Source organism: Diadema setosum, chromosome 18, assembly GCF_964275005.1.
Source record: "Diadema setosum chromosome 18, eeDiaSeto1, whole genome shotgun sequence".
NCBI lineage: Eukaryota > Metazoa > Echinodermata > Echinoidea > Diadematoida > Diadematidae > Diadema > Diadema setosum.
The window spans coordinates 35,417,757-35,431,815 of NC_092702.1; the positions used below are offsets into that span (position 1 = coordinate 35,417,757).

General features: G+C 36.7%; 1 protein-coding gene across 1 annotated transcript in view; it reads left to right on the top strand.

The window, feature by feature from the left end:
• Positions 1-14,059, top strand: part of LOC140241745 (nicotinamide/nicotinic acid mononucleotide adenylyltransferase 1-like) — a 60,247-nt gene that overhangs the window by 22,130 nt on the left and 24,058 nt on the right. Inside the window, exon 3 of the mRNA XM_072321493.1 lies at positions 4,152-4,268. Coding sequence (XP_072177594.1) covers positions 4,152-4,268 — 117 coding nt within the window. The remainder of the gene's footprint in view (positions 1-4,151; positions 4,269-14,059) is intronic.

Consider the following 14,059-nt stretch of genomic DNA (forward strand, 5'->3'; position numbering starts at 1 on the left):
GACATGCTAATCGCAGATTGGCTGAGCAGGGCGTATCTTCCAGAAACAGGCAGCCAGGACAATATCTACAAGGAGTTGGAAGAGATCAACCAGACAGAATATGTCCGCATAAGTGATGCCACATCCATCCAACTTCAGAAAGAAACCCTGAGGGATCCTGTGCTACAAACTCTGACGTCAGTGGTCATGAATGGCTGGCCTGATAGCAAAGACGAGGTGCCGACTGCAATACGAGAGTACTACAACTTTCGAGATGAAATCTCTGCACAAAATGGGATTCTGTACAAGGGCATGAAGGTCATAGTCCCTAGAGCAATGCGACCACTGATGTTAAACCGAATCCACAGCAGCCATCTGGGGGTGGATGCCTGTATCAGGAGAGCCAGAGATGTGCTGTTTTGGCCGGGTATGCAAGGAGAAGTGAAGGAAAAAGTCACTCAATGCAGCACATGTAACGCTTTTCAAGCAAAGCAGCAGAAAGAACCAATGCTCTCCCACAGTATTCCGTCAAGGCCATGGAGTATTGTTTCACAAGATCTATTCACCTACAAGAACGAGGATTATCTCATTACGGTGGACCACTACAGTGACTTCTGGGAAGTGGACAAGGTTACAGGGGACACAACAGCAGCAACAATTGTGAAATGCACAAAAGTCCACTTTGCACGACATGGTCGGCCTGATAAAGTAATCACTGACAATGGACCCCAGTTTGTCGCCAGAGAATATGAACAGTTCGCGGAAACCTGGGAGTTTGAACATGTCACCTCCTCACCATTGCATAGCCAGAGCAATGGGAAAGCGGAGTCAGCGGTGAAAATCGCAAAGAAAATCCTGAAAAAAACAGCACATGAGAAGCAGGATGTGTATCTAGCAGTGCTTGACTGGAGGAATACACCAAATGAGACTGGCAGTAGTCCAGCCCAACGACTGATGTCTCGGCGTACCAGCACTCTCTTGCCCACACCGGAAGGATTGCTGAAACCTGAGGTAGTCGACGGGGTGCAGGAGAGCATCAATCAGAGGAGAAAAATAGCCAAAAAGAACTATGACAAAACGGCACAACCCCTTCCTGAACTCCAGATAGGGGAGAAAGTAAGAATCCAACCAAAACAACAAGGCCTGGAGTGGAGACTAGGAGTCTGCAAGGAGAAGGTCGGGCCAAGGTCCTACCTGGTCGAGACTGACACTGGGCAGCAGTTGAGGAGGAACCGGAAATTCCTGAGGTCCTCGTGTGAGCCTCCCTCAAAACCGGCTCATACTGCACCGCTAAGTAGTCCTCAACGAGAACATCAACCTCAGCCCAGCAAGGAAGCAGAGCAGCAAAGTCCTACCTATGCCGCCGTCGCAACAGGAGCAGAGCCCAAGAAGCCGGATAGAGCAGCTGCAGCGAGCAGACCAGCTCGCATGACAACACCATCGCGTGACATTCAGCAGCATCAGAACGGGCCTAGTGGTAGCGGTAGCAACAGATCAACAAGAACCAGGAGCAACATCCAGATGCCAGCAAAGTTCAAGGATTTTGTGTGTTAATTAATCAGTAGCTTACATTAGAAGAGAAATAGCGTTATGACTGATGGATAGCAAGCAAAGGAACAAGTGCTATTGAACATTGAACTTTGAACTTTGAACTTTAATGAAAGTGTCACAAATGAGGATATCATCATCAAAAAAAAACAAAAAACAAAAAACAAAAAACAAAAAAACAACTTGTATTCACATGAACAGAGGAAACCCATGGACAATATGCCAAAGTAGGCATTTATTTGATAAAATGTCAAAGTAGACATTTTTATGTTCATAAATGTAAACAAAATGCCAAAGTAGGCATTTATATGATAAAATGTCAAAGGAGACATTTATGCTCTGAATTTGGCAGCACCAAAAGAAGCATGTGTTATTTAGCAACACCTATGAAATTTGTTTGTTTTTTTATCAAGCATTGGAAGGAAATCCATGCCATCAAATTACCTCTTAGAAAACCGTCAGTATCTTGCCAAAAGAAATATACCTCTGTGTTTTGTTTTGGAAGCCAAAAGGAGTCGAAGAAAAAAAAAAATCATTTTCAGCATTATACAACTGGAACTTTTTTGGAGATTTAAATCTGGAAAGTATTTATCACTAGGATTCACATTTTAAACACAGTTTCTTTTAACTTTAGGATGACTCATATGGAGTCTACAGCATTTAATAGATAGAACAGCACAAGTTCACATAGCTCAGATAGATAAACAAATAGTTATTAGTCAAAAAGGACATGAAAAAAAAAAAGAGGACAATATAATATTTAGACTCTGTTTGAATATTTTATTTGTTTATTATGTTTTGTCAAATTGTAATGTGGTTGGGATCATGACATTCTCAATCGGAAAAAAAAAAAAAAACCACCAAAACATAACATAATAAAATGGGAAGAAATGTAAGACAAAAGATTGAGATTTTTTCTTTTGAGAAAGGGAGATGTTATGGGAATATGCAATCCCGATCACACAACTATCGATATCACTATCGATGTCACATGTAATGCATACAGACGTATGCACAACGTTGATATGAAAGCCTGAGAACATGAGTAAACAGTAAACAGTAACTACCGTCTGAATAGTCCTTATTTTGCCTGATATTGAACTAACAATCTGTGTATAATCCAAGATGTTGTTTATGGAAAGGCGAGAGCAAATTATAAATTTAACACTGACAGTGATGAAATATGTTGTCACTTTGAGCAGTAAGATGTGATGGAGGGGTTCTATGAACTCCACCTTCCTCGCACAAAACAGGGTTTTAATCATCATTTTTGGTGTGCGTTAAAGTCATGTATCCACAGGGAGTTTAACATTTCCTTTGTACGTAGTACCTGATGTCAATGTAAGAGCCAGAAGGCCTATAAGTATCAAACTTTTAGTCACATTAATGCCATTCTAGCCCATAACTGACTCCTTTGCTTATCATTCTTGTCAGTGCGATACTTGAGGTGGACGCATGCTGCCTTAACATTAATTCATATGAAATCCCAGTGGGCGAATCAGAAATGAGATTCTATGAGACTCTAGGCCTCTCTCTGTGCCTTGAAATTAATGCAGTCTCTAATTGGCAGAAATTAGCTCCCTTATTGGCTCCCCATAGTGGCAAGGGAATATACTGAGAGGTTGATAATTTTAGCTACACCTTAGCCATCACATGAAAAGAACAGGAAATTGAGTTTATTGCGTGTGATAAAAAAAAAGTAGTGGCACTTTTTGTGCTAGCCGTTCAATGTAATGCAGCCTCATGTGCAAACTTGTCATGTGTTGGTTACAATGTATTTATGTGTACATCGTAATAGTTTCAAGGTGAAAGTGGTGTTTTGTAAGACTTTTTATGAAGGATATGAAGATTTTTATAAAGTACTGGATGCAAGTCTACCCTTGTGTCCTTGTGTCTAAATCCCCATTAACCCTATGGCCCGAATTCACGAAGGTGGTACAAATTAAACCATGGTTTAAACCATGGACAAAACCATGGAGCGCCAAATGTTGCACGGAATATTTCATTACGAAATCAGTCATTTCGTTGACAAAATGACTGTTTTGGTAAACGAAATTATCATTTTGTGGACGAAATGTTCATTTAGTTACAAAATATTGTCATTTCGTTACAAAATAGTCATTTCATTGACGAAATTACTTATTTCGTAACGAAATGTTCCATGCGACACTTGGCACTCCATGGTTTTTGTCCATGGTTTAAACCATGGTTTCATTTGTACCACCTTTGTGAATTCGGGCCTATGAGTCCAAATTTCACTGTCATGGGAAACATATATTTTGATTTTGGAGTTTGTGATTTTACTGCTTAAATGTGACTTCTGGTTGTCATTGATCAGTAAGATGCCTTTCAGATAAAATATAGCCTGCCATTGCTAAAGTTATGAATGTGAAACAATGCTCTAAACAGTAATATTTAAAATTTCAGGTTGAATGTATGTATTAGTTCTTATTAGTAAATGTTGACATGTTGTCAGGAAATGTCTTGTACATACAATGTACTAATGTAATAATGTCAGTAAAGTAATATAGTGGGTCAAACAGTCAAACAAAATTCTGTTAAATTTCATGTATGCATCAGTGTAATAATTTCTCTGTTTCCTACATTTTGATTGATTTTCACAGGGACTGATATCTGGCAAGCACCGAACTGAGATGTGCAAATTGGCAATCGAGAGTTCTGATTGGCTGAAGGTAGACACCTGGGAAGTGGAACAACCAGAATGGGTTGAAACAGTAAAGGTACACCAATATATTTGATTCAAACACATAACTCTGGTGTTGTATAACATCACCTACTGTTTTAAGTCACATCAGCAAAAGGTCGCATTGAGTCTCTGCTAAAAGGGACATACTGTATGGAAGTGGACAGTGGTGGTAAAAGCAGCAAGCAATACACTTCTTGCTTGTTTTTCAAAGAGATTGTTGTTCAAGTATATTGTGTGTACGTATTGTATGTGTCTGTGTGTGTACCTTTAGTCTACTGTAGTATACTTTAAAGGAATATGCTAAATTTTCTGGTTTGTAGTAGAAGTCTTTTTATTTTTCAAACTGCATAATACGGTTTTCTTTATGTGTTTGATAGTAGAGATGATGAATAAATACTAAATACAAGATTTTTTGTTTTCTTTTTGTTGTTGAGCAAACTTTGTATTAAGTGAAATCAAATGTCGTGAGATAAAACTGAGTGTCCAAGCTGATAAGGGGTATGGGTATGACAGAAGATTTAGGATGTGAAAGTTGCATACAATGTGAAAGTTGATATGCAACTTTGATATTTTAAATATATATATATATATACATATTTTAATCTGTATGTATGACCATTTTTCATACAATCATCTTAACAGCTGAAGGTGTAGTCAATTCAAAACATTCACCAACAAAAGTGCTTGTGGGTTTTATAGATTTTTTTATTTAGGGCTTGCTATTATTCTTTCTATCACATTTTACTATGTGTTTTTTGTTTGTTTGTAAGTTTTTTCCTCCTTTTCTGATTCCCTGGCCTGTCCATACAATTCTTTCTCCGGTTGACAATTGATCAGGCAATCTTTGTTAATAGAAGGTTCCCCTAACTGTGAAGTATATTCATTACCTGATTTACGTAAATGCGGTGCAGTGCTATTTTAATTTGCAACTTGCGCTGAATCTTTCAGAATTCAGGAGAGTAATGCCGTGAGCTCCAGTTGAAAGAAAGCATGATCCATTGATTTTCCAGGATTATGCCGCGGAGAGAATCGATGGAAGCGGTACCATTGAAACGCTAATTCCTCATTTTTATCAATCAAACCTTTTATAACATAAGCTCTGCGGTGATGCGGATTCTAGGCTAGACCTGCATTAGAAATGATAAAAAGTGCGTGAATAACAATAAAATGGGCATTTTCTCGTTTACGGGATGCATGTGAGGAAATCAAGTAAATGTCAATGCACTGCATTGATGTACTATTGCACTTTACAAACACAGATTTCTCTGCGGTTACACCAACAGTGAGTATTATCCATGGCCTTTCTCTGTATTATGTCCATAAAGCTTCCACACCATTGAAGTATTAATACCACTCTTTGTGTGGTTGGCTTTAAGGCTGGCTTATTAGTAATGCTGGCTTATTAGTAATGCTGCCTGCCATTTTCTTCTGATCCAGGGATCTAAAGGTATTTTGTTCGCATAAAAGAAATAAAAACAGCTGCAAAATTTAAAAAAGAAATAAAGGTCATCATTTCTGATCCATTAAAACATTGAGTGATAAAGTAGAAAACCTTATAGTGGTAAAAAGTAAAAGTAAAGAGATCATGAAATATTATATATATATATATATATATATATATATATATATATATATATATATATATATATATATACAAGTATATATATATACATATATTGTATTTTGAAGCTTGTTGCTGAAGCATTCTGAATTAACCTATATATTGTATTCATATTCTTTAAGTCTTGCATGCTTGACTGCATCTAAACTGCAGGGTCTATCTGCTTAAAACTGTGTTTATTAGGTGTTTATTAGATGGCTTTAGTAATGACTTGGGTATTATTGCTTCTGGACAAAGTAGTAATTCTTATTTTTAAAGCACACTAAGTACCTCAACTTCATATGGCAGGTTTGTTATTGGCTATTTTGAAATCCTGATGAGAATGCCTTGGGCTTACCTGACAGCATAATTTCATACCCCCCCCCCCCCCGCCTTAAAAAAGAAATAGAAAAAATATATAGGACATGTTACGTCACGTTTGAAAAAGTATGGCCACTGTTAATACCGTACAAAAGATGCTTCCAGCTGCATCCATCGTGCATGTATGTATTTAGGCAAAGAGTAGTTTTTTTATTGTAAGCAAAATGTACTGATAACCATTAGTGATATAAAACTCTGTAATCATCTCCAGATGTATGTGATCTACCAATATCCACATTTCACCTCATGTAAGAAAATTGAGGGGAAAATAGAGCTTGTTAGGATGTTCAGAGGGTTTTTAAGTTTCTTCAAAAAAACAAAATTAAATCAGTGTGCAAGCAGATTACTTACATACTAGCCACTATGCTCTAACCACACGCTGACACTGGAGGTGATACTGTGTGAAATTGTAACCCTAACTGACGATTAAACTTTCAGACACCAACAGCTCTTCAAACTGGAAAGTCTCCTACTGTAGTATGTGTATACCGTATGTCAAAAAAAAAAATATGGGACCCTCCACAATTTGAAATAGTGAACCAATTCAAATACAATTTCAGGGTATGAAACTATAACTCATTTGCCACATCTTACAGAAAACCCCATTCGATTTGTTTCGGTGGTCAAAGAGAAATGAGGAGTTTTGTAGAGCATGTCAGGAATCCCTTCCCTCCAAATTCTGTCCGTTGTGTTCACACATTGATATGGATTAATATGCAATTTCAAGAGCATCCAAGTGCTAAACTTTGAAGAATCAGATCCATGACATGCTTTACAACAATCCACATTTCTCTGTGACCACTTAACCAAATTGAATGGGGTTTTCTGCAAAAAAGAGCGAAGATGTTATATCTTAAGACCCTGAAGTAGCATTTAGATACATGTAGTTTTATCATATTGGGAGTTATCAATGCAAAAATGATCATATTTTTCTTTGACATACTGTACTTCATTTAACAAGCAGCAGTGAACGTAAAATTATGGAGAAATTAAATGTTAAATCATATTTGACCAGGTGCATCATTAATAAAGCCTACAAAGAGAGGGTTAATTCTCTTCTGGCATGCCTGAGAATATGCACTTTAGTTCAGATTGGCTGGTTTGGGGATTTGTTTGTTTGCTTGTTTGTTTGTTTGTTTGGGTTTTTTTCTGGCAGAGCCTTGTACTCCTTTTCCTATCAAACTTAAAGGACAAGTTCACCTTCATTAACATAAGGATTAAGAGAATGCAGCAACATTAGTAGAAGACATCAGTGAAAGTTTGAGGAAAATTGGACAATCGATGCAAAAGTTATGAATTTTCAAAACTTTTGTGTTTGAACCGCTGGAAGAGGAGACTACTAAGGCTCATGATGTCATGAGTACAACAGTATAAAGAAAATGTAAAGAAAATTCAACATATTTTCACTTTTTTCACGTAATAAAAGAGCACTTGACTTGCCTCTTTCTAAAGGCAGGGGGAATAATATTACCCATAACATATGTCAGTAACGAGTCAAGGGAATGTGTACTTTTTTCAAAAGATGAAATTTTGTAGATTTCTCTTTATATTTTCCTTATATTGTTGTACACATGTGACATCATACACTGCAGTAGTCTTCTCATCCAGCGGTAACTGCACAAAAACTTCAAAAATTCATAACTTTTGAACGGATTGTCCGATTTTCCTCAAACTTTCAATGATGTGTTCTACTAATATTGCTACATTCTCTCAATCCTTATGTTAGACTTGTCCTTTAAAAGTTTAAAAGCATAAAATCAAGTATACATCGGCTGTGCTTTTAAAAGCTTTTGTAAACCTATTTACTTCTGTCTGAAGTTGGCTTCCTCTCATTTCCAGCCTTGGGATGTAACCCCATGAAAACCCTACAGAAGACATTCAGCAGCACTTTGGTACTTTGACATTAACATGAATACATGTTATTGACAAATGTACCAAGTTTAAGCTAATCTAATAATTCATGTTGTTTCCATGGAGTTTTAAATTCACTTTTTGTTCTACACAAAATAAAGGGGGACCAAGTGTGCTTGATATACAATATCCACCCATAACTTTAAAGCCTCTTCCACTCAAAAGTAGCATTCCTTCATATTTTATATTCCATTATGAATGTAATTTGATTGGTTAGAAATAACAAATTTTCATTCGTTCATTTCATTTATTGATTTTCAACAAAGAATATAAGTCTACCAAACATAAATAAAGGAATATACGTGTTCTAAATATATCAAAATGTAATATTATCGCACAATAAGTTGTGAAGCCAAGATGTATGATGTTTTGATACAAAATAATGTTTAAAATGGAGGGGTAGCTTAAAAAAAACAAAACAAAATGAAGACTAATGTGTTGTATCTGCCAAAACTTAGGATCTCCTCTTTCCAGATCTGACCTTGAAAATAAAAAGTCTTATCTGACACCTTTTTATCATGGGAGTTTGTGTTGCGGGGTCACATACACGTACACAATAGTGGGTCTTTATTATAGTGTGGTGTTTTTTTTTTTTGGGGGGGGGGGTGAAGAGTGGAAAAGAGGAACTTTGAAGATCACAATTCACATGAAAACATCTGATGTGGTTTGCCATCAATGGCTACAGCAGATGAAATTTTTGCTTATCAGCACAGTTTAGCAGTTTTTTCCTAATTATCAGTACACAGCCCCTACAATGAAACCACTTTAGTGAAACAAGTGACGCATTGATTATTCACCCAAAAAACAAATGACTAGACTATGACAATTTACTTCAGCACACACACACACATGAACATGTACAGAGTACATTGGATAGACATCTCACCACAGGTATACATGCAATCCAAGTAAAAGCATCTATTTATCACAAAGGCCACTACCCCACCCTCTAAATTGAGGCTATTTGCTGAAGCTGACCATTACAGGTCAAAGCTGTGCAAAGAATGTGGTAGCGTTCACATCAGATAGCACGTTCAAGAAAGATGTGGCACGAAGGGACCCGTAGGGCCTACTATTGTGCCCAGTCACTTGTAGGAGTAACTGAGAACAGTTGATTCATTCTCCGGAGACTTGATCCAGTTTAGAGTGTTTTGTTCAGAACCTATACACATGTCATTACCATGCATTGTATGATCTTTCAGTGAATCAATGTGTCAAGTATTCAAGTTTACCAAACTTCTTGAGACAGTAAATCAGAGTCTATATGATATAAATTCTAGTGGATATTTGTCATCATGTGGTTGAAGAAACAGCAATGGTAGATGAAAGTTGTCAGTATTCTTCATTGAATCATAACCAAATACCCTTTTTTTTAATGCGGGATTTTTCTACCTGGTGACCTGTTCCATCACACTGACCCCTTGTTTCACCGGTCTGATAAATATCTGAGAATTCTTGTTAGTGTGAGTGGAGCATCCAGCAATGAATTCTTGGGGATCAGGGATGGGTAAAAAAAAGCCTGCGGATCTTTCGTCACTCGTTTGCATGCGAGGATTCTATTCATTTCCGGACAAACAACAGTATCGTCCCACCGGTGGGTGGGGGGGGGGGGGGGAACCCATGCATTTTGATTGGCAAGCAGGAACCAACAAATGATAATAATATCCTAAAAAGATGGGATGGAGAGAGTGTATCACATGTTACAGTAGCATCTGCCCCGCCCACATTCCATGCAGGCCTGATAAGATGAGATTACATAGTGAACACACGAGGCATGGGTAGACATAGTATATATATCAGAGGTAGATGTGGAAGAAGTGATATAGCATCGGTTCAGCCTGTGACTCTATGAGTGTACTCAAGGGAGGGATTGTCTTTAGAGGGGCCCATCATCACATCTCATGCTCTACAGTGACATTCATCATTTACAGTGTCAGTCATCTTTTAGTTATATACTGTTTAAATTGATATTTTTGTGTTTAATATTGTTGTGTATGTTGATATCAAAATCTGTGCATATTTAAATTCAGAACACACCACTGTCCATGTAATCCATATAAGATGCATGTTCCATCAGTGTTTAGTAATTATTAAACAAAGAGAGTTTTTTTAACATAATGCTTATATCATTTTGATAATCTTAAGTCTGCAAAATCAATCAAAAGCTTGTGCACATATATTATCACACCAATGAATCCCTCCATATCTTTCTCTAAGTGCAATTCAATGTCATTTTCAAGTTTGCTTTGAAGGAAAGAGTACAATGAAGCAAAGACAATGGTAGAAGTTTCATCAAAATCAGACATCAAAATCAGATTAACAATAAAAAGCCTCGACACAAATGTAGACAGTCACAAAACATTTTTTGGAACAGTGATCTAAGTTATACCCAAGTATTCAAATTTAGATGAGATAATGTCATTTTCTCTTTTTGATCTGCATGCGAAGCTCTATCAAACTTGCTTGTTTCAGTTTAATCAAATAAAAAAAAAAAAAAACTTCTCTTTTAAATCCAGTTATTATTGCATTGTCATTATCTAGCAATGATGTTTTGTGGAAGGGAAAGGGTTGTAAACTTGGTAATTCATCAATCAGAAACATGATTTGTATCATTTTTTTTTTGTGCTGTTGTGAAGTGAGAATTTACACCTGTAACTCATTAATTGTGAAGCAGCTCTAACCTTCAGAAATGCTCTGCTGTAGATCTTTCAAATAAAACATTCAAGATTTCTGAGCGTTAGACTGAAGAAGATTTACATGAAGTGGCAAAAAGATGGTTGCAGAAGAAGAGGGTACAAGGGTTTGGGGATTTAACTTCTGTATATGATGTAACAAGATGAATTTCCGCACTGTCTTCTTGAGGTTTTGGTAATTTCCATGATTAAAAGAAAGAAAGAAAACATTGAAGAGCACAAATGGTCTGACAGAAGGAGATTAAGGAGCAGGTGGAAGGAATGTGTTGTGATTACTTCAAAGGTTTCTGAATCAACCTGTCATCTCAAATTTGCTCGCAGTGTGTTTAGAGAGGAGATGTAGGGGGTATAGGGTGAGCTTTTATGTCTTTATCCCTTTTAATGCGTGCAAGTAATCAATGACCTTCTGTCGCTCTCTCCTTTCAGCCTCACGCTCTTACTGTCTCACTCACCCTATTTCTTTGTTTTCATGCCTTAAATCTCTTTGCAGTGTGCTGTTGGATTTACTACCCATAAAGTTTTTTTTTTTCCAGTTTAAAATGATATATAATGATGACACCCGACAGTGAGCATGTTGTATCCTGTTTCCATTTGGCTTTGTTGCAAACATCCGCCACCTTCCATCCAGTGGCTGTGCAGTGAGAGAAAAAGATAAAAGCCCTCACAATTCCATTCACTAAAAGCGACCTCCTGGCATCCGCCGACTGTAATCATTATGCAGCCCACCGACAGAGAGATTCCTGTGCCACTAAAAGCCCATCCTGGCTCGCTAGGATGTCGACAGACACACTTGATTCGTCTAATTTGCAAAGCGGCCCATCCCCGCTTTACCTGTTCAATCAGGGATGTAGCCCCACAATAAGGGATCATTTTGTTCTCTTCCCACTACACAGATGACTGTCTCATCAATGATCTGAATTTTGTGATTTTTTTTTTTAAGACCAAAGATTGATATTGTTCCCTGCATTTTTAAACTGATAGATTAATGTGTCGTACATGTATTTCTGAATTGAAATGAAATTCATGTATTATAAGCATGTCATGGTTTCAGTGGGGATTGAATTTGAATATTTGTAAATTAGATATATTAACAACAACCCCCAGCACTGGTTTGATGAGTTTAAAGTTCTTTTGAAGGACTTGGATGCCACAAACATTACATTGCAACATGCAGCTTGATATTCAAAAGATTTTCCTAGTTTTATGGCACAGCTACATGACATTATGAGGCAATTACTCAAATAATCCACTTAAGAGTGAAGTAGAATTCATATTTACAAGCTGGGTGGGTCAGGGAGAAGAAAGAATCAACAGCACTGTGACAAATTTAGTTTTTGCAAGCAGAAGTGAGTCCATTTTGATGCTAAATCAAATATTTTTGGCTTTGAGGCAGTAAAGTAACAGAGCAGGAAAGACACGCTTTTCAAATCGGCTTTTTTTTTTTTGCTTTTGCTTTTCAGCATATTGATTATGAAATAGTCCTGGGACTGTGCAATTGTTATCCATAATATGTGCTTCCTCGGTACAATACACACACGTAGTAATATGTACTGCTGTATCATATAATCATTCTTGCGCTCATTTGCCAGCCAGCCTCAAGTTGAAGTCCTGTTTGGGAAAATAAACACCAATACACTCTTACAGAATTAACACAGAGATCTATATACTCACAAATCTTATCTTTGTTTGCTACAAAAATCACTAGAAATGAAAGTTATGTTGATCAGTATATGATTTGATAACATGCAATAAGATACAGTGTAATACTTGTATACAACCAATAACACAGGACCAAAATTGATTACGTGAAGGTGGTATTCATAATGAAATTTTCGTGCAGCCATTCAGTTAAGCTTGATTGTGTCCAGACGATGATGATTTAATTCAGCTCCAGACAACTCCGTCAGTGAAATGGCGAGCTCAGCTGGTCTCATTACCAATGACAGGATGACTGTTACTGGTCAGCCATGATCGGCCAGATGATGACCCATAACCTTCCTCCTGCCCGACTCCCCCCCCCCCCCACCCCATTGCTGTCTTTTTAGTCTTACCAAAACTTCATGTATGTCTTTTCAACCCAGGAATAAAAATATTGATGTAGTGGATATTAATGTAGACACACGCACACACACCCACACACACAAAGACAGAAACTCACATAAAGTAAGTGTAAAGCAATCTAACTGAATTTCTCTTTTATTTCCCTACCCTGAACACAAACAACAGTGACAGTAATAGAAAGTCCATGTAAATAGATGTGCTAGATCCTCTGGAGCTTAAACTTTAATTTGTTTACAGTTAGCTGCAAACCAGGTAGATACATTGTTCAATTCATAATTAATAGTATCAGACAAATTCTCAATATCTCTCCCTGACAATAAACAAATTTGTGTCGTCAGCATAAATAATTGCTTGTTTATACTTTCTAACACACTGCAAATCATTAACATGTAATAAAAACAACAGTAGGCCCAAACAGAACCTTGTGGAACTCTGATATTAACAACCTGAGTACTGAATGATTTATCATTCATTGTCGCAAATTGCGTTCTGTTCTGAAGATAACTCACAAACCAATCTAAAATAATACCTTATATTCCATAATGTTTCATTTTTCAAATTGATGACCAACACAATCAAATAAAAATTAATAAATCTATAAACAAACCAGTTGTACTTATTTTCCTTTCAAAAGCCTCAGCAATATTGTCTGTAAAATTAAGTAATACCTTGTTTGGTGAAAAAAAAAACACCTCTAAATCCATATTGTATGGGATAAACAGATGTAACACTTTATGTTTCATTAAAAAACTCAAATGATTGAATCAATTTTTCAAATATTTTAGAAAATGGTGACAACAAAGATATTAGACGATAATTTGTCAGTAACTCGTGGCTATCTTATTCATAAACTGGAATAGTTTTTGCAATTTCAGACCAATGGGAAACATGCTGGTCAGTTTGTACTGACAAAGTACAAATATTACACAATGGATATATAAAAAATATTAGTGGATTTTTTTGATAACCCTTGTGTTTAATTTATCATATCCAGGATTTTTAGAGGCATCCAAGTTTTGAACGATATCCAAAACTTCACAAAATTGTTTTGGTTTTGTTAACATATTGTGGGGATTCTCTGGAGAAAGAAAGTGAGAAAAGTGAATATGTGTATCCGGAATAAACTCTGCAATTTCAGAGGCAATACTACTGCAATATTAATTAAACTCATTAACTAGT